This window comes from Zingiber officinale, chromosome 5B (genome assembly GCF_018446385.1).
Source record: "Zingiber officinale cultivar Zhangliang chromosome 5B, Zo_v1.1, whole genome shotgun sequence".
Lineage (NCBI taxonomy): Eukaryota > Viridiplantae > Streptophyta > Magnoliopsida > Zingiberales > Zingiberaceae > Zingiber > Zingiber officinale.
The window spans coordinates 102386134-102406210 of record NC_055995.1 but is presented as its reverse complement, the minus strand read 5'-3'; the positions used below and the strand labels follow the sequence as shown (position 1 = coordinate 102406210).

The 20077-nt window shown below is 35.0% G+C and overlaps 1 protein-coding gene across 1 annotated transcript; it reads left to right on the top strand.

Moving 5' to 3' along the window:
• Nucleotides 1–914: 914 nt before the first annotated feature.
• Nucleotides 915–18872, top strand: LOC121985221 (serine/threonine protein phosphatase 2A 55 kDa regulatory subunit B beta isoform-like). The gene is made up of 14 exons (XM_042538532.1): nt 915–1211; nt 5570–5673; nt 5759–5854; nt 5928–6047; nt 8252–8452; nt 8813–8904; nt 9437–9555; nt 14709–14832; nt 14962–15085; nt 16878–16946; nt 17048–17139; nt 17266–17343; nt 18162–18229; nt 18326–18872. The coding sequence occupies exons 1-14, from the start codon at nt 1088–1090 to the stop codon at nt 18460–18462; spliced, it is 1548 nt and encodes a 515-aa protein (XP_042394466.1). The 5' UTR covers nt 915–1087; the 3' UTR covers nt 18463–18872.
• Nucleotides 18873–20077: the final 1205 nt, after the last annotated feature.

Sequence of the window (20077 nt, the reverse complement as noted above, 5' to 3'; positions counted from 1 at the left end):
TGATTCTTTTTCTTCTGCTGCACATTTCACACTTTGACATACTTGTCCCACGTGTACATCTACTAACCTCTTCTCTTGCTCAACTAAGTCAAAACACAAGAGTTGTACTAAAGTTTCAAATGTTCTTAGATTCAAAATTTGAAATAGTCTTATTTTGAAGCAAATGTTGTACATCGAGAGACAATTGGTGACAAACTATAAGCACTTGAAAGAAACAATATTATTTTTTAAAGAAATGGTCTAACCCTTGCTCAACCTTACTATTTAAGTGAGAGTTTGTTACGAGCGTGGTCAAAATATTAAATCAATGATACGTGATAAAAAAGTGATAACCTTAGTATTATACTATTATCAGTCTTTTGATTAGATATAGATAAATAAATCACAAAAAATTTTACTAAGTAACAATAACATATGCAGGGAGGTAAGATAATCTACAAGTTTTTTTTTGTACTCATTGAAAATTAATTCTAACTTTATCTGTTGCAACACTATTGTATGAATCATCAATGACCACCCATGGAGTGATATTAAATCAATGATGACGGTACCTAAAAAGGTGCTCTAATTAACTCATAGAGGTATAAACATCAATTAAATGACAATGAGATTAAATTTTAACTAATAAAAGGATATTGAAAATATTTTTAAAAGTTCCTATGATAATAGCTAAACTATCCAGTATGGATCAAACTTAATTAGAAGAAATAAAATAAAAAAAAACTTAAAAAAATTACATGTATTTGGTTTCCAACAGACACACAAAAACAAAATCGTATACATCACCCCAAAAAAATCAATAGTTCAATACTTGCTATTTTTTTTCATGTGAAGTGGGAAAAATTCTTTAACGCCAAAAAAACTTAAAAAAAAAAAACAAAAGCAAGTTATTATTTTCTTTTCGTTGCTTATTTGAAAGCCGATTTTCCTTTGCCCCCTCGTCGTGTCGCCTTGGTCTCCATCGCCACCGACCCATTTGCCGAAAACCCTCGTGTCCGAATCGAGCTGCACCGACCGCTGATCCCGGCGCGGAATCATTGATGCCGCTAGAACCCGATCCCGATCTCCTTGGAAGTCTTGTACGGAGATGAACGGGGACGGTGCCGATGATGGCGGGCAGGAGGTGGCGTCGTCTTCCATTCCGCCGCCCCTCGATTGGAAGTTCTCGCAGGTCTTCGGGGAGCGCATGGTCGGGGAGGATGTTCAGGAAGGTGCGATCTTTGCTATGCCACTTTGATTTGGTCCTTTGCCTCTCTGTGCTCGGTTTTCTGGGCCGAGGTTTCGGGTTTCCATACAAATTGAAGATTGCGCGTTTTTTTTATGGTTAGATTTGTGTCTCATGTTAACTTCTGATTCATCTAATAAATGCAGTAAATTTCTGTTAGCTAACGTATTGTTACGTGTTCACAATAGAAATGTCGAATTTGGACGTTTGGAACCACAAACAGATGATTTCCTTGGTTTAATAGTGATTATCCAAGGAAATATAGTGCTTATTTGTTTCACAACGTCCTGGTTACTCGCTAATCATTTCATTAGCTCCTCTACAAGCACACTTATGGTTCCTCCGGGTTCGATGCTGTATGAGTTTCTGTTGCGTGCTTGGGTACAGAGCCATCTTCAAAGGCGATGAGAAAGTTTGGCTCCAGTATGTTGTCGGTTGAGTGTTGGTGACATTCCACAAGACGGATGTTTTGTGTGTTTAGCATGTTGAGCCGGGCTATTTGGTCTTGGTCAGAAGAGGATTCCACAGGTCCTGCTTGGGAGGGGGATTCTTTCACTAGTTTTTCTAGGAGTGGGTTCTCTAATGCTATTAACGTTAAGTCTTTCAGTGGTAATGATGGCTTAGAAACTGGGAGACAGGTGTGTTGCAGCTGTGTTGAACAACACCAGTGGAGCAGCTTGGACGGAGATGTGCAACATATTTGCTATTGTGAGCATGGTAATGAGGGACAACAAGTAGATTGATAGGTCTTTATTCTTAGAGAGAGGGAGAGAGGGGAAACAATGGAGAGATTGTATATTCTTTGATGATACATTGTGCCTCCTTGCATTGCATCATTTCTTAGTGGCCCTGTGACTGTGGTTGTCATCAAGTACTAACTCTGTGCTGCAATTGTTTCGGAACATAGATAACTAGATACATTGTATATTCTTTGTTGATATATAGATATAGAGAGAAGAAATAATGGATAGATTGTATGCTTGATGATGCATTGTTAAAGCTTTGGCTCTTCTTCTATACGACTGATTGCAACTAAATCTAATAGGTTATATGATATGAAATATAATTGTTTATAGCTTCTTCCTTATTCATCGACTTATTCTACGATTTGCTATGAATGCTTATTCTGGCAGACTGAGGGTTAAGCCTCCTCACATTGTATCGTTTTGCATCAAACAACACCATTGAAGCAACTAGGAGGAAGATGGTGAACATACCTGCTATTGGCAGAATGATGATGATGATGATGATGATGATGATGATGAGAGAGAGAGAGAGAGAGAGAGAGAGAGGAAATAATGGGTAGAGTTTATATTCTTTGATTATTCATTGTTTAAGCATAGGCCCTTCTTTTATAGGTCTAGTTGCAACTAAATCTAATAGGTTATATTCAGTGCTATCTAATAGTTTTTAGTTTCTTCCTTGCTCACCAACCTATTTGCGCTTCGCTTTGAATGCTTCTTATTTTGCTAGACCGAGGGTTATGCACCTCACATTGTATCATTTACTGCCCCACTGAAACTGTGGTTACCATCGAGCCCTAAATCTGAGTACTTGTGCCTCTATTTAGCTTTGTGTTACCATGATTCTTTTGTTGGAAATAGTCTTGCTGGCTCTCATAGTAGGTATCCAACTCTTCCAACGAAGCTATCATTTGGTGAGCTGAGCCCCATTTTTCTTCTAAAGGTGAAAACTGTGGTTGTTGTCATTCACCATCAGTCATCCACAACTTAATTGGTTTATTTTTGATGAATTCCATGCTCATGGTGTGGAAATCTCAAAGGATGGAATCCAACATACACAACCATTTAATTTTCTAGTATAGCAATAAATTTCATTACTGGAATAATAAAGAATTTTGTCATGAAAGCTTCATTGCCTAGCAACAGGGGGGAAGTTTGAGCATGTCTGTCTGGAGCCTTGGAGCCATTCTCCTTTAGCAAAACCACTTCTTGTTTTACCTTTAGCTTAGTCACTAGGCTCTTGTTGAAGAAGTTGTGTATGCACTTCTGGTTGAAGGTCTTGCATGACTATTGTTGTGATTGTTATGTATGAGGGGCCCTTCTTCTTTTGCTCACATCCTAATTATATTGCACTTGAGAGATCTCTAAGGAAATGCATCTTTACTTCTATTGGCAAGTGTCGAAGTGGCTTAATGATGAAGTAATCTACCTCTTCGGCAATGTAAAACTTTCTGCACAGGCTAGAAGTCTCTTGAACTCACTAGTCACTCATTAAATAAACATGTTCAATGGAGTTTTGCCAATTCCCCCCATTTTTTTGGGTTTGTAAAGAGTATGTAACGCTCCTTGAAGTCTTCCCATGCCCCTCTCATTTTTTATGAAATATATTTGAGAGCCTCCTTTTTGTGGTTTGACTTGATCTCAACCTTTTCTTATTCATTGATTCTTTGATGGTTAAAGCAATGTTCACACCATAATAACCATGTGAGTAGGTCATTGATCTCATCATAACTTATGAAGTTGAATTTTGGAGCTCGATATGGACTACCTCCATTTGGTCTTGCATCATATAGGGTAGCTTAAAAATGAGTGGCGTGGTTCACATGGTTTCTACCTCCTTAGTTAGTGTGGATATTCATCTTGTCTCTTTTAGTGCAAACATAGGATTGTTTGACATGACTTTTGTCTATATTACTTCTCCCATTTGCTTTGAAAGATCCAATATCTATTGTTGCAAATGGCCGCCTGTAGTTGACTTTGATACCAATGTGTTATGCATGTTGGTTTAGGGCACAATGTAAAATAATAAAGTTTTGGCGTTAGTTTGTTAGTGATGTGAGGAGTATTGTTATCCTTTGGTAGCCACCTTTTTTTCCACCTATGGTGATACTCTGATATCTTGAGAGATATCTATTAGTCAATTGGGAGGGGGAGGTGCCATGAACTAGACTAGGTTGTAAGGTGATTCCTTCACGGGTTCTGCCTTGATATGGCTCACGGGTGCTCGCCACATAAAGCAATTGACAGGAGTGTATAGGAGGGAAGCACATAGCATGGCTGCCATCAGAGCAGCTAGAAGGACTTGCAATGCAATTTCATGGAATAGCAACACTAGAGCTACTTGGAGGAAGAAGTGTATGTGGTGGTTGTCGGTAGTGCTACAACGAGGAGATGAGCTAGGGAGAGATATAGAAGAAGAGAGTTTGAGAAGAAATAGAGAACAAATTGTATATTCTTCGATGATATATCATTTCAGCCTCACCCATTCTTTTATAGGTTTGATTACGGGTCTAATTGATTACATTTTATTCGATCTAATTCTCGTTTCTTCCATGCTAATCAACCTAAGCAACACTCCCTTTTAGCTTTTCTTCTCTTACCCCATCTAGGTATAAGCCGCCTCACATTATATCAGTTCCTTTTGTATCTTTTCCGTTCATGTGATTTTCTCCATGTTTTCCTACTCTATTAGTACAACAATCTAGTTTGTCACGAAGCATGAAACATAAACAAGTTCTTTTAATCATTCATGTGATACTCCTTTAGTTAATAGCGACATTTTTACTTCATAAATTTGACCCATTATGTTAATTTAAAAGCTCAAGATTGATATTTATACATACCATGATGGTTAATTCGAGTTCTTAATCATGACCTTCTCCCTTTCCAATTCATATAGATCAATAGGCATACTTTGGCATTTAGCCCTTGTAAAGCATCAGATATTTTTTTTGCCCTTCTATTTCTGATTTTAAGATATTTTCATTGTTCATCACACCTTGGTTTCTTTAACATCAAAGAACAAATCTCCAAAGTGTTGTTCTAGTAGCATTGTGGATGACAATGAAACCTTAGTTACTAATTACAACATAATTGAATATACAGGTTAAAGAATCTTTGTAGTCATAGTAGATGATGAGGTTAAGCTTGTTGCTGTTGCAAAAATAATGAATAGTGTTTGTTTCTTACACGATCTATTTTCCAACTTCTGTGTTGACCTTTTTGTTCTTCATTGATTGGTTAGATTAGTTCCTCTACAGTTAAGCATAGATTCAGTACTCATTTTGGTTTGTAATTAGACCTTGAAGATCATCTTCTATGTCAACTAAATTAAGGTTCATGACAAGTATACTGTATACGTCTTACGAGGAACATTAGGAGTTTTGGGGACTTAGATTCAGTTAAAAACTCATATTAATAGTTTGTTGGTCATGTTGAACCATATTTTTTTGGGGTCTATTTTGTGTAGTATTTGATTTGGCTGTCCATACCAAACTTGTCTTCTAATTATCTAGATGCAGATGTATCTTTTTGGTTAACAAGGTCTTTTCTACGCCAGTTGACAAAATTGCCAGTTGATATGAACTTTTTTTTCTTGAAGTGGATATCATCTCAGCAATAGAATTTGATAAATCTGGAGATCATCTTGCAACTGGAGATAGAGGAGGTCGTGTTGTTTTATTTGAGAGAACAGATGCTAAAAACGTATGTTGCTTGCCACTGTTTTTTTTCTTTGTGGCTAAAATACTTTTCACTATGATATTCATGTGATGTGATTATTTAATTTTAGCATGGCTCTCGGAAGGATTTGGAGAGGCAAGATTATCCATTTAGCAGGCATGCTGAGTTTCGCTACAAAACTGAATTTCAGAGCCATGAACCAGAGGTACCCTCTGATCTCAATCATCAACCAAAATTAATAGCTATCTGGTGCTAACTTCTTGAATTGCATGTTTCAGTTTGACTATCTTAAAAGCTTGGAAATAGAGGAGAAGATCAATAAAGTCAGATGGTGTCAAACAGCTAATGGTGCTCTATTCCTTCTCTCAACTAATGACAAAACAATCAAATACTGGAAGGTAAAATTTGTGCCTCTTTTTTTCTTTGGAAAAGTGATTTTTTTTATCTTAAATTTACTTTTTGCTTACTATCTTAAATACATGCTGAATAGAAGCTAGCTATATAGAGAGAATTTATCATGCCATTAAATTTAGTTGTCTTTTACCCAAGGTTCTAATATTTGCTAGGTGCTAGTCGGGTGCCAGTGCCTAAGCCACCTATGCGGAAACTAGGCACCACTAGGTGGATTCCACGGTATCAGCATAAATTACATAATTAATCACTTCATCAGTTAATTGTAATAACCCAAAATGAGATTTAAGAATAAAATCATAACTTTGGAAGCTATGTTATTTAATCATCTGATTCATCTTATCCATCATTTTTCTCACTATTTTATTGAACCTTTGATATTTAACAAGTAAAAGATCACTGCTCAAACTTCAATTGAATTCATAAATCACTTTGAAATGTGTTTTTGTCCCAAGCTCCAATATTAATTGAATTCATAAATCACTTTGTAATGTGTTTTTGTCTCAAGCTCCAATATTATCTGCCAAAAAAAATAATAGAATAAGATGCTTAAGTAGAAACATATTTTCTTTTCATTAAAGAAAAAAAAACAGAAATGGCAAACTCATGTAGAAATCGAGAGAAGGGAAAATAAAATTAAAACAAATTATTTTTTAATTTGCAAGTATCAAAATTAAAACAAATTACCTTTCAACTTCACTGAATATTGCGAGTGCTTGATGAAATGATGTTTCCAAAGAATGAGGCTTTAGCCAACCTTCAATTCAATCGCTTCCTAGTCGCTCAGTTTGGGAAAGATCAAACAACAAATTTTTCTTCAAATCAATTTCTCTAGCCTTTTAACTCTCTGATTTCTCCAAAATGTGGACTTCTTCATTTGCTCTGATTTCTCCAATTCTGGTTACTCAATACGATGAAGATGAAGTTTGGTGCTAGCTACTAGGGTAAGTCAACAAATCGATTTTCTTATTGGACCAAAGTTTAGGGCTTATAAAACTTAAGCCCAACACAAAAGGGTTACATTTTAGTTTTTTTTTTTTTTTAAATTGAGCTTTAAATTTAAAAACCCAAAATAAAAAAAAATCATGAAAACCCTGCACTATTTCTGCGGCGCCTAGACGATTCAACCGATTAGTCAATGCATAGGGCCGCCTAATCCCGCTTAGGTGCTAAGGTCGCCTAGGCGGGCAGACTAGCATGTTTTGGTGCGGCTGATGGGCGCCTAGCACCTTGGCGGCCACCTAGGTTGATTTTTAGAACATCGCTTTTACCTGTTCCAAGTGAGTTATTCAATATTTTGATTGGTGAGAAAATTTCCATTGATGCTCCTCTATATGCATATTTTTACGCCTGTTGGATGTTCCTCATGTACCATCTAAATGGTCTCCCCATAGTCGACTGCATTCTAAATTCTTGAATCATCAACAAGTTTCTCTTTTGTGAACCATGGATCATAAAATTATTGCCACATTGGAATATTTTCCACATTATTGATATTGATTAATTAATTTTTTGTGTTCCTTCATTGCACATATCACACCGTCACTGACCATTAGTTCTGAGTGGAAAACGATTCCATGCTATAGAACTTTTGTAACTTATGAAGAACAACTTAGTAAGTTTACTTAACCTGTTGGTATATTGTGTAGTCATACATGGCACACTTTATTTTATTCTGGAATAGATGACCAAGCTTTCCAAACTTATGAGTTCACAAAGAAATTATTATTCAATTTATATTATGGTACTTACACGACCCTTAGTAATGATATTTGCCTAGTCTTCTACCATAATTTAATCAATAATGATATTTTTGTGAACTGTTGGTGCAATTTTATTATGCCTATTGATCATTAGGAATCTGTGTGAGACTTTTGTTACATACATATGATAAGTTTTCATGTGTCATAACTTTGATTTTTTTGCAATGTTAAACATTTTGCTATTATTTTGATCAGAATTTTTGTCCTTCTATATAGCTTGTAGGGTTACTCGCATAGCAGATAAGATAAAACAAATCATTCAAATGCTTACTGATAATCTCTTGCTAGTGACGTTACCTTAATTTCTCATTCCCATTCTTCAAAATTCTTAATTATGTCATGGGTGCTTTTTATTTCAATTATTACCAATTCAGAACCTTCACCTCTGGCTGCTACATTATGTCATTTCTTGAGTTGAATTCCAACAGGTACAAGAAAAGAAGGTCAAACAAGTTTCTGAGATGAATTTGGATGCTACCATGGTTGTGGGAAATGGTTGCTCTGATACCTCAACCACAAGTAATGTTAGACCGAGATTTCCTAATGGATGTTCCAGAAGCTCTTTCAACTATCTGAACACTGATTTGTCTTTCCCACCGGGAGGATTTCCATCACTACGCTTGCCAGTGGTAGTTGCACTCAGACATTGATTATATCTTTTCACATGGATCAAAATCATAATATAATAGACATGCCCTCAATAAATATCTTTCTGTACTCAGTCTTATGTACATATATGTATATAGCCATAGACGTTACATATGTATATATGTATGTACATAACTGTATGTATGCATGTGGGCCTGCATGTAGGTACATATGTGCATACATTTTGCACTTTGATTTCTTTCCAGTTGTTTTATTTATCATGACCTGTTTCAGCAGGATCTTATTTCATCAGTATAATTTTGAAGTCATGGAATTTGAATGAGCTGCTGTATTTGATGGAGGTGGCTTATTCTCTACGAATGCTTATTTCTTATGTATAGGTAACTAGCCAAGAGAAGAGCCTTGTTGCGAGATGTAGAAGGGTATATGCTCATGCTCATGATTACCACATAAACTCCATTTCAAATAACAGGTTTATTTATATACTGTTCTTAGTGTGCCAGTTGCATAAGCTACTTCCTTTTTGCTTTATATTGCAATTTCTGTTGCAATTTCAATATATTTTACAATCTAATTTGTCTTTAGTATTTTATATATTTCATTTCATTTGTCTTATCAAGATTGATATACTGGCATAAACTCCACTTATAGAATTTATAGTTAGATAAATTGAATGAATTGGATCAAAGAAGTGTAAGTAGTAATTGGGTAACAAAAAAACATAAATAAACAAAAGAGACCAATCATGTTAAACTTACAACTTAACTCTAGACTCAAGGGTAGGATAAAATCCACATCGCCCATCCCAAAGGTTGGACCAAAGATTTGACCTCGTCATTGTTCTCTTCCTGTGATCCTAGTGTTCTGCCATTTACAATGATACCACATGCATACCCTGATGTTTGAGCCTCTTGGTCATATTAGCATTATTATTATTATCTATTGCCTATGTTAGTTTAGATATTATTTCTTTTTCTGAACTTATTGGCTATTTTGCTCCACAGTGATGGTGAGACATTTATATCAGCAGATGATCTTCGAATCAATCTATGGAATTTGGAAATTAGCAGCCAGAGCTTTAATATTGTTGATGTGAAACCCACAAATATGGAGGACTTGACTGGTATTTTCTCTATTTATGTAGTTGTTTTTACAGTATAGTTGGAGCTTCAAAGTTCCCCATGCTTTAACATGTTGAAATACAGGTTTGCTTACTTAGGTGACAAACTGAACTATGTTCCTCTTAGAGAACTCTATTATCAGTTTAGCATCCTCAACATTGCTTATCCTGTAAAGTTGGCGTTGTATTATCCAAATATAGGTATCCTGATTCTGTAGTTTGTCATTTAGAAAGATCTTGCTAAGGAAAATTAAGTCCGTAGGATTGTAAATCAAAACAATTCTGACCCCTTGGAACCACTTATGGCACGAAGTTTGCAACGTTTTAAGTAATGAAAGAGGATTTAGTGACCACAAATCCACAATACATTATTTATTGGGGAATTGATTAATGTTTTTAGTTATTATTAGTGATTGCTTAGCCCTGTCCGAGATATATATATAAACACTCTTTGTCAGGATGGATTATAGATATCTGGTGTTGTTGACCATTCAGCTTGTCACGTAGAAAAAGATTCCCATAAATAGAAAAATAAATCTTATAAGACACTATGAAGATGATGAAGAAATAATATTAGTGCAGAGGTTGAGAAACGTCAAAGATACAAATCTATGAACTAGATGTTCATCTTCAAAAGAGCTGAAATTATTTTTTTCACTTTACTCTCATAAATATTGAAGATATCATGGGATACTGAAGTTTGAAAGATCAAGTGACAAATTATCAGTGGCGATTGAGAGAAAAAGATAGATTAGGATCTAGTATCTTCCTCTGTGATCAAGAATTAATATCTAGACAGATTTGAGTAAAGTCTAACATTTTATCAATAAACTTGGAGACCGTATCTGAATGGGGATTACATAATGTGTTAACATCTATTTGATAGGGACTGTGATATTTCATTTAGTGATTAAGAGATGATATCACAGAGTAGATTGCACAATGTTTTGATATCTATTCAAGAGAGGTGAACATTAATCCTTGAAGAGGTTTAGTGGCCAACCTATTTTGATACAGAATATTCTTAGTGTTAGCTCTTTTGTGCTTCCCAGACTGGATGATCTGAGGTTCAGGTGACAAATTTGTTCCTTGAGTTTCATAAACACCTTGTATTATGTGAAGATTCAATGCCATCCTATTCCAAGCTTCTGTCCTCATGACTGGAACTGCCAATTAAACTCCCTTGGGTTCTTTCCTCTTCTGCTCGAATTCTCCTTTTCTCTTTAACCCTTCTTCGGTTCAATTCTCCAATCTTCACTCATCATCCACAGTTGCACAATCATTTTATCTCTCCAAGATCTCAGCATAGTCATGAGGGTGATTCTCATATACTGTGTAGAAACTTGGATGATTTCAGTGCATATTTGAAAGATGTTAGCAAACCATTTACTATAAGAGTCATTCAGTTATCTCGCCCTTCAATGGATATCTTCATAAACTTTGAGTGTTATGTCTCAATTTTGCTTGAATTCCGGCTATCTGCACTTTGAATACTTCAATTACTACCCACAAAATATGCATCAAAACTTTAACAAATGCATTAAAATTGGCACTCTCTCTGAGTGGTAATCGAGCAAATCATTTATGTGCCACTTCCGACAGAGTCATTGAGATTTGAGACATCATTGCATTTGAGGTCCCGTATAGAGACATTTAGGATCTAGATGCATGGAGATGCTCTGGGGATATGTACTCTACTTAGTAGAGAACATATTGAAAAGATCTTTCGGTTTTGTTCCTTATGAAATTCTAATGGAAAAGTTGACTTCAGGATGCTTTTTCACCTTTCCCTGTGGGTATTCCTTGTAATTGTACCTTGAGACAGCTGTAGGGATGTTCTTGATCACCTTCTCCACCTCTGTATGAGATGCTTTTGCTCATCATAAGTCTCATAGACAAGGTTTAAAATTTCGACCCGTGCCGAGGTTTCGGTCTCAGATTGGAACGATACGGTTTCAGTATCGTATCGTGCCGTGCCGATACAGTTTCGGTATTTTTTATTTATCTATAGTAATTATAAGATAAATATGTTTATGGTATATATAAAAATAAGTTGTATATTGATTTATTATAAGTTCTCAATTATTGAATAATTTAATATTGTTAGAAAAAATAATTAAAAATAAATTTATTTAAATAGAATTGATATAACAATAATTCAAATTAAAATGGAAGTATCTATAATAATAATAATAACAATAATAATAATATTATTATTATTATTATTAAATAAATAAAATAACTATTTATTCATTTAATTAATTAATAATTAAATAATATATATTTTAAATAATAAAAAATTTTAAAAAAGTAAAAAAAATCAGAATATAAATATAATTTATTAGAATTTTTAAAATTTTTTAGAATTTTTTAAAAAAATTTAGATTTTTTTTAAAAATTAAATGAAATTTAAAATAATAAAAAATATATTAGAATATAAATAAGAGTTATTATATTTTTTAAATTTTTAAATAAAATTTAAAACATTATTTTTTCAGAATATTAATTAATAAAATTTATTTAATTTATTTTAATTTTAAATATATTTTTTATATATTTTATTAGGATAATTTAATTAGGTTTGTAAAAGCCTCTTCGGAATATCACAACTCCTCTTTAGGAATTGTTTAAATTTATTAAATAAAATAAATAATTATTAAAAAAAGAAAAAGAAAAAAAAAAGAGGCGTACGCGAGATCGCCTGCGATCATTGCGGGCGATCCCGCGGGAGGCGTCCGGCGGCGCCGGATGCCTCCGGCGGCGCCGGAAGGGTCGCCGGAAGTGTCCGGTAAGGTAGCCGGACGCTTTCGGCGACACCATTGGCGCCGCAGAAGGCATTGCGCACGACGCCTTCGGCGCGACGCCTTCGGTGTCGAAGTCGTCGCGGGACGCCGCCGGTGGCGTCCCGCGTCTCCTCCGGCACCGCTGAGACGGGAGGTGCTCCCGTGCCGGTTTCGGCCGCCCGGCGGAACGGTAAAAACCGTCCGTGCCGGGCGGCACGGAACGGTATTTTATACACTGCTCATAGATGCCTTTTAATGTGTCAGTCACCCTTTTATTTATCTTCAGCACCTTTTTTTTTTCCTTACACAGAAGCTAGGAAGACTTTAGCCATCCCACTGGATCTCATTTTTCAACTTCAAATTCATGCCTACCCATGTTTCCCTGGTAACCACGAGGAAATTGTATGGAACCAAGACAACAAAAAGGAGCATGCAGGTGTGGATTAGTGCACACTTGACTGAGAAGAACCTTGATGGGTAGTTGCAGGTTGGCATCATAATGTATCTTTCTCATCTAAATGGTGGCTTTGATAGTGAGTTGGACAAACCGTCGACAATGAGCAAGTTGATTAGGCTGAAGAAGCAGCGACATAATGGAGGGGATGCAAATTTTTCATCTTTAAAGGAGATGAGTCTTTATCAATGAGAAGGCCACTATCTTTTAGGTGTCGGCTGTGCGAAAGAATTACACTAAATGAATAAACTTTTTTCAGAGATATTAGGTGATATTGGGATACAGAGGTTTTCATATTTAAGGGAAATGAGTTTTTATCAATGAGAAGGCCGCATTATCTATTAGTTGCGGGCAATCCGAAAGAATCACACTAAATGAATAGACTTTATTAAGAGATATTTGATAATATTGCTACATACATCGCAGGAGGAGGATATCATCATAACAATTAACATGGAAACTTTTGCAGCTGTTAGAGATGGTAAGTAGCACACATCTTGTGCAACGATGGAGTTACAGAGTCAAATGAGAGGGAGGAAAAATAAGCATGAAAAATGAAAGTCAAGGAAAGAAGGGGAAGATGTGAAGGTGAGGGGAGGTTATGCTGCTACATCAAACCTACTTCTTACTTTTGGGGGTGGAAGATTAAAGTCCTAATTCTAATACAAAGTTGAGGGAAAAGTCACCCTGAAGACCAAGTTAAAGTAAGTAAAGCTTTTTATTGATTAAAAGAGAGAACTCACACTCATTTATATATATACATTCCTGACAGAACACCTATCAGAAAATACCTTTCATGGTATGCATTTTTGTTATTAACTTTGTATTTATATGATTGTGATCTGCATTGCGCTCAGAACCTCAATTCAACCCAATATACCAAGGCAGTTAGTGAAAGTCCTTTTGATACTGGAGCATGCCCAAGAGGGACTCACTTAGCATGTGAGTAAAGGAGCTCCTTGCTCTTCCTCTTTTAAGTATGCTCTTTTAGTACTAACATTTTTAGGGTGTAGGACTGAGGTGGGGAGCTGGCATTTTGATACCTTGTGAAAGCCTAAAAGGAAGCTCAATTCAATCCAAAATGTGGACGGAAGTGAAGATCCCTTTGATATGTGAGCATGCCCAAGAGTGCCCTCACTCAGCAATGTAGGATTTAAGGGAAAAGTTTCTTCCTCTTCCTCTTTTTAGCATTGTCATCATTGAGGCTTCACAAATAGTTGGGCTAACATGGGTGAACGAGGATGATAGCAATGAGGATGACAATGATGATGATGTCAGCATGGGATCACTAATAAGGGCTTCAAACTTTTATTAAGCATTTTGTCTATGTAATTGGATTAGCAAACATCTGTGACATCAATTTGTTATAGGGTCATCTGGAATTGCTAAGCGTATGTTGAGGCTATGGTTGGTTGAATTGGTAGTTGATCAGCTGAGCTGTTGAAGCTGTATCCCAGCAAAAGATTATTTAACATAAACTAGTCCTCTTATCACATTTGGACATCATATTTGAAGATTTGAAATTCACCTCTATGGACATTTTATGCATCATTGTTGGACTTCAGCTGGAAGTTAACCCAATTTCACTTCATCTATCTGGTCATCTGATTGAACGAGAGTAGCTTTTCCCTACTGAGATTTTAATAATCCTTACTTGCATAGAAGATTCACTTTTGAAAATGTGTCTGATAGATGTTTGCATGTCTTGAATAGTAGAAAGATGGTTATATAAAGTTCTGAAAATTCTTTAGTTACTGAATTTTTGATGTATTCAGGTTGATTGTCATTGTAGTTTAAAAATCAGCTCTCACATTTATAGGTTCTGATAGCATTTCTTGCATTGTTCTGTGTACCATTTCTATTTGTTAAATGCCCCCATTGTGTTTGCAATGCTAAATGGCTACCTTCATATATTTCAGAGGTTATAACTTCTGCTGAATTTCATCCAATCCAGTGTAATATGCTGGTATATAGTAGCTCAAAGGGTTCAATTCGTCTTATAGACTTGCGCCAATCAGCACTATGTGATAATCATTCTAAGTTGTAAGCAAATGTGACCTCTTCTTTTAAGTTTAATGTGCCTTTAAGGAAGCTAAGATATAGCACGAGTCTAGATATATTCTCAAGTTCCATTCATTTTAGTTATAGTTGACGAGACATTCTCCTCCACAGGTTTGAGAATCATGAAGCACCAGCTTCAAGGTCTTTTTTCACTGAGATCATTGCCTCAATTTCAGATGTCAAATTTGCTAAGGATGGAAGACACATCTTAAGTCGGGATTATATGACTCTCAAGGTTAATCTCTGCTGATTCTTGTTTCTTCACTTTTCATTTTTTTACTGGAAATCTGCTACTGCCAGAAATGTATTTCGTCACCTTAGGGTAGTCCAGTTGTTGTATTAGCATAATACACTGATAAATCATACATGAGAGGGGCATCTGTTTGGAAACGAAGTACATAATCTTCATATTAGATATTTTTCTGTAGCTGATGTTAAACGTGTTAGCATGAGGCTATTTTTACTGGAAGACATCAGAACAATTTCTTTATCAATGCAGTGCTCATACCAGCAGCACTGATCTATACCTTCTGGTGCAATTTGATAGTTTTTAGAAACATAAACAATGGCAATCATGAGTTATAAGGTGTTTACTAATAATATAAAATATAAATTAAACACATTTTCTATATATTATATGAGGCAAGTGGCCATTTAAGATGCCATCCTAACTAATTTGACACAACACTAGAGCAGAGTTCATGCCTACAAATCTTTCTAAAAGATGAAGAGAAACTCTCCTTCCTGTGAAGTCAAGATGTTAAGATAAACATAGATTGAGTTTTTTTACAGTCGAACAATCAGATCTGCAGTTATTTGGGTCAACTCTATAATTCTTTTACCTTATTGTTTGTGAAGGTAATATTTATCTGCTGATATGGCAGCACATCTGGATGATTACCTAGTCCTTTACGATAACACTTCTATGTGGCTACTTTGTCCTAGAATGAACTTTGTTAGAGATTCAAGAATATACAAAATCATGTTCATATGAGATATTCAAAATCTTGTATTTTCATCATCCATCTTCTAGTTTGGCTAATGGCCATTCTCTAAATATATACCAATATGAATTAAAGTTTCATATTGTCTTCAATATAATGCATTTCAAGAATTGTTATAAATCAAACAGTATATGCCAAAAAGGAACGGAGATAACAAATTTATGATGGGGTTGCTATTTGATAAGGCTGTTATGGATCTATGATTCATTTGAGGAGCATGCAGAAGGCATCATGTGGATTCATATAAATTGATCTGTATTAGCGTAAGCTTAACATTCCAATTTCAGAATGATCAGATCAAGCATGAATTAACTTAGTCATCAATGTGCCTATAGTTTTTTTTCCAAGTTTACTGACACTCATGCTCTGGAATCCTAGAGCTACAGGTTCCTTAATCTCTTGGATTTTTTTCTTGTACTATAGTTGGGTGTCTGAAGATATTTATTTGCTTGCTTTCTTGTGCTCAATAAAATGTCAATCTTCTGACTTTGTGAACTAAAATGTAGTTTTATTGTTCCTTATCTTCAGTATGGTAATCTTTTTTAGTCAACTTTCACATGCATTTTCTTTCAATTGAATGAGTGTTATTTGTGCTTTGTATTATTTGGTAATGTAGATTTGATTTTTCCTAAGTAAAAAAGAATTTATACATTGCCAAATATACGACCTTTCATGGAATTTGGAAATTCCTTAACTGAAAAAGGTAACTATCGTGTCAGTTCCTTCTCCCTAGTATGATAAGTAGAAGATAGGAAAAAATGTTAAAGATAGTAAGGCAACTTATTTTGTTGTGGTAGTGTCGGATATTTCTAGCAATGGTAATATGTCCAGAGATTTGTGCATTTTCTGTCATTTTTCTTGACTTAGTTGTTTGTCATCTGTTCAGTATTCCACCTATTAGATTGTCACAGATTGTGAATTATCCATCGCTAATGTTTCTTTTAACTGAAATGCCATAGTTGGAAATAAAATATTTGTTTTTTCTCAATCCTTTTACTCTTTCCTTGAATTTGCTTTTTACAGCTTTGGGATATAAATATGGATTCAGCTCCAGTTGCAACCTTTCAGGTTCATGAGTACTTGAGGCCTAAGGTGAATTGTCTCTTTTAAGTAAATTAGAAGTTAAATTGCATCATGTACATTGTAATACTTGTGGATGAAATTTTTCTTCAAATACTTTTATTGATATGCAGTTATGTGATTTGTATGAGAATGACTCAATTTTTGACAAATTTGAGTGTTGTCTTAGTGGAGACGGGTTCCGTGTGGCAACTGGTTCATACAGGTTATTTATTTTATTTTATTATTAATTTTTTTTTATGCCAGGTATTGTTGCTCTTATTGATCCTTCCGATGCCTGATGATTGACCAGACTAGGATATGCTAATAATGTTTCAGCTTTCATCTGCAGTAATCTTTTTCGTGTATTTGGCTGTGATCCTGGGAGTGATGAAGCGACAATTTTGGAAGCTAGTAAAAATCCAATGAGGTATGGTCTCAGTGCTTCTCATTAGATTTATTATCTTTTTCAAGTGTCTACAAGATTAAGGTTCTGATACAAACGCTAGTTTTTAGATGCGAGAGAAAAAGATTACATGCTTCAGCTAAAAAGAATTGAGAATGGGAGTATTTCATGCACTAAGTTATCCGTTTACCCATAGAAAGGTTGCTTAAAATGATGTCTACAAGTCAAAATGTTAGTCTGACCAGACTGATTAATGGAGAGGAAAAATTGGTCCATCAAGTTTCTACTTTGGTTGAACCTCTAGCCTAATGAGCCTCTTAGCTCTTCCATATCAAGGGCTGCATCAGGTTTAAAAAAATTCGAGAAACTTTGGTGTCAAACGCTTGTAACAAATGATACATAATCTATGAAATGTTCTTTGAGCTTGATGTTTAAACCTTCATGCTATAGACAATTTAACTTGTATAATAAGAGGTGCATAACGGGTTACGGTTAGAATTTTCAACTAATAATATCCTTTGACATGTTGGTATTATCGCTCCTGAACCTAAGAAACTTCTGTCTAAATTTCTGCTAAGCAGATAACTAGGCTTGTGACATTACTGCCCCTCTAACTTATGCGTTGGCCTAAGCATCAGAAGCCTTTTTTATGTTCCTTTTTTCAAAAAAAAAACAGAGGCTAGTGTTTAGGGGGTTCATCAAGTCATCTATCATCTTAACTGTACTGTCAAAACAGATGCATACCTCTTAAGACTTGCTTCTATCCTGGTCTTCTCTTCCTGCTGATTGTTAATCTTCCTTTGCATTTGCATATATATATATATATATATATATATATATAGGCAACAAGTTCAAGATCCTACAAGAACTTCCAGATCTCTTGGCAGCTTCACACATGGCGTGAGACGAGGTCAGTTAGTTAGCCATTGTTGCTCGGCATCCAAGCATTAACTAATGCCATTTAAAAAGAACCTTTGATTTATAATATCTCATTGTGGATTGATAGGAGCAGAAAATCCAAATGTCGATGCCAATGGAAACTCATTTGACTCCACAATCAAATTACTTCATCTAGCCTGGCATCCAACTGAAAACTTGATAGCTTGTGCTGCTGCAAACAGCTTGTACATGTACTACGCATGAAGATTTTCTTGAAGTACCTTAAGGCAGCACCTTTAATTTGGGTTGCTATTTGTGAAGGCTACGCGGTCTTTCAGCTGCAACCAACAAGGGACAGTGGATTAATCTCACATGATATCGACTTCGGAGCCCCCAAGAGACTATGAAACCTGCAAGACAACTAAATTGTTGTTTACTTTGTCAGCCTCTGAATATGGGGAATCTGTATTCATATTCTTTTATTTCGGGAAGAGATCGCACATCTGTTTTACTTTGTTGAGCATCAGGATCCCAGTTAACTTTAGCTCTCTTACAACTAATCTAGGGGGCAGTTTGATGGGTGTGGATAGTGTCTCTGGAGGGACTGTTCTTCACTTAATTCTACAGTTTGTCTGTAAAAGGCATAGCTCATAATCTTGCAATAGTTCCTATTATGATTGTTGTCCACCTTCTGACAAGTTACCATTATTCATGCGTCTTTCTAGTCAAACATACTACTTCATGTGAACTTTGTATTGGAGAATTGCCGACTGCTCTGGTTCGCTCCAAATCTAGAAGATTCCAGTGTGTCGGATCTAACGCCATGGATGGTTTGTGTTTGGTTGTGCTCTGTAGCAGGTAAATTTAGAAATTGGCCATTTTCACAAAACGTGCCTTCAATATTTCGTTGTGTAAGGGTTCGAATTCTGGAAATAACTTATTGTAAAAAGTAAGATAAGATTACGTATAATGAATTTTTTTTCGGGATTCCGTATGACGGGAGCTTTGTGTATCGGACGGTTTTTTGTGCCTTCAATATTTCGTTGTTTTGCAAGTGCCATTATTTTAATTAAAAAATCACTTAAACACCTTACAAGTTTTGAATTCGTATACGTCAACTTTTTATTGGTCTGAAAATATCTTTTAGTCTAATAATAATACATATTGACATAATGACATTTCATTAGTTAAATTTTTTTAACTCAAAATCTGATTGTAAGATTAAAAAATCAGTTTGCATTTTAACAATATCTTTTACCTTAAAGTGAATTTGATTTCTAAATTAGTTTATGATTATGGTTTTTTGTTATTATGTCTTAATTTTTTAGCCGCAAGCTGAGATGATTTGAAAATCTTAAATTAACAATATAATTGAAAATTTCCATTTTGCACCCATAGTGTATCATTTTTTTTAAATACTCCTAAATTTTGAATTACCGTTTTACCCTTCCTGGTTTTGAATTGCTATTTTTAGTTTCATAGTTCGAGTTAAAAGCTGGAAAGTCAAAAATGCACTTAATACAAGTTATATGTCTTTAATCTTAATTTAATAGGAAAAAATTGCTTTGTAAAATATCTTATACCCTAAACTTGAACAGCTCTCCAGTTAATTTATAAATCAGCTGACCTTAAAAATAAAAATTAAAACACAACGAATTTTCTAAGTTCTTGGCTTTAACACAAATAATAATTTAAAAATTATTATTATTAAAATTTATAATGCATAAATTAATTTACACTTTAACTTTGTTTTTAGTAAAAGATGATATGCCCATTAATAATGTATAAATTAATTTACACATTAACTCTTTGGCAGAATAGAAGTGTGCTGGAATAAAATGGCTGTGACGTGGCCCCACCACTCACAGTGGCGGTGAGC

Excerpts from the sequence above, each read along its gene's own strand:
- LOC121985221 (XM_042538532.1), top strand. The coding sequence starts at position 1,088 with ATGAACGGGGACGGTGCCGATGATGGCGGGCAGGAGGTGGCGTCGTCT. Across the intron at positions 5,674-5,758 it reads AGAGAACAGATGCTAAAAAC|CATGGCTCTCGGAAGGATTT; the intron begins GTATGTTGCTTG and ends ATTTAATTTTAG. Across the intron at positions 8,453-8,812 it reads CATCACTACGCTTGCCAGTG|GTAACTAGCCAAGAGAAGAG; the intron begins GTAGTTGCACTC and ends TCTTATGTATAG.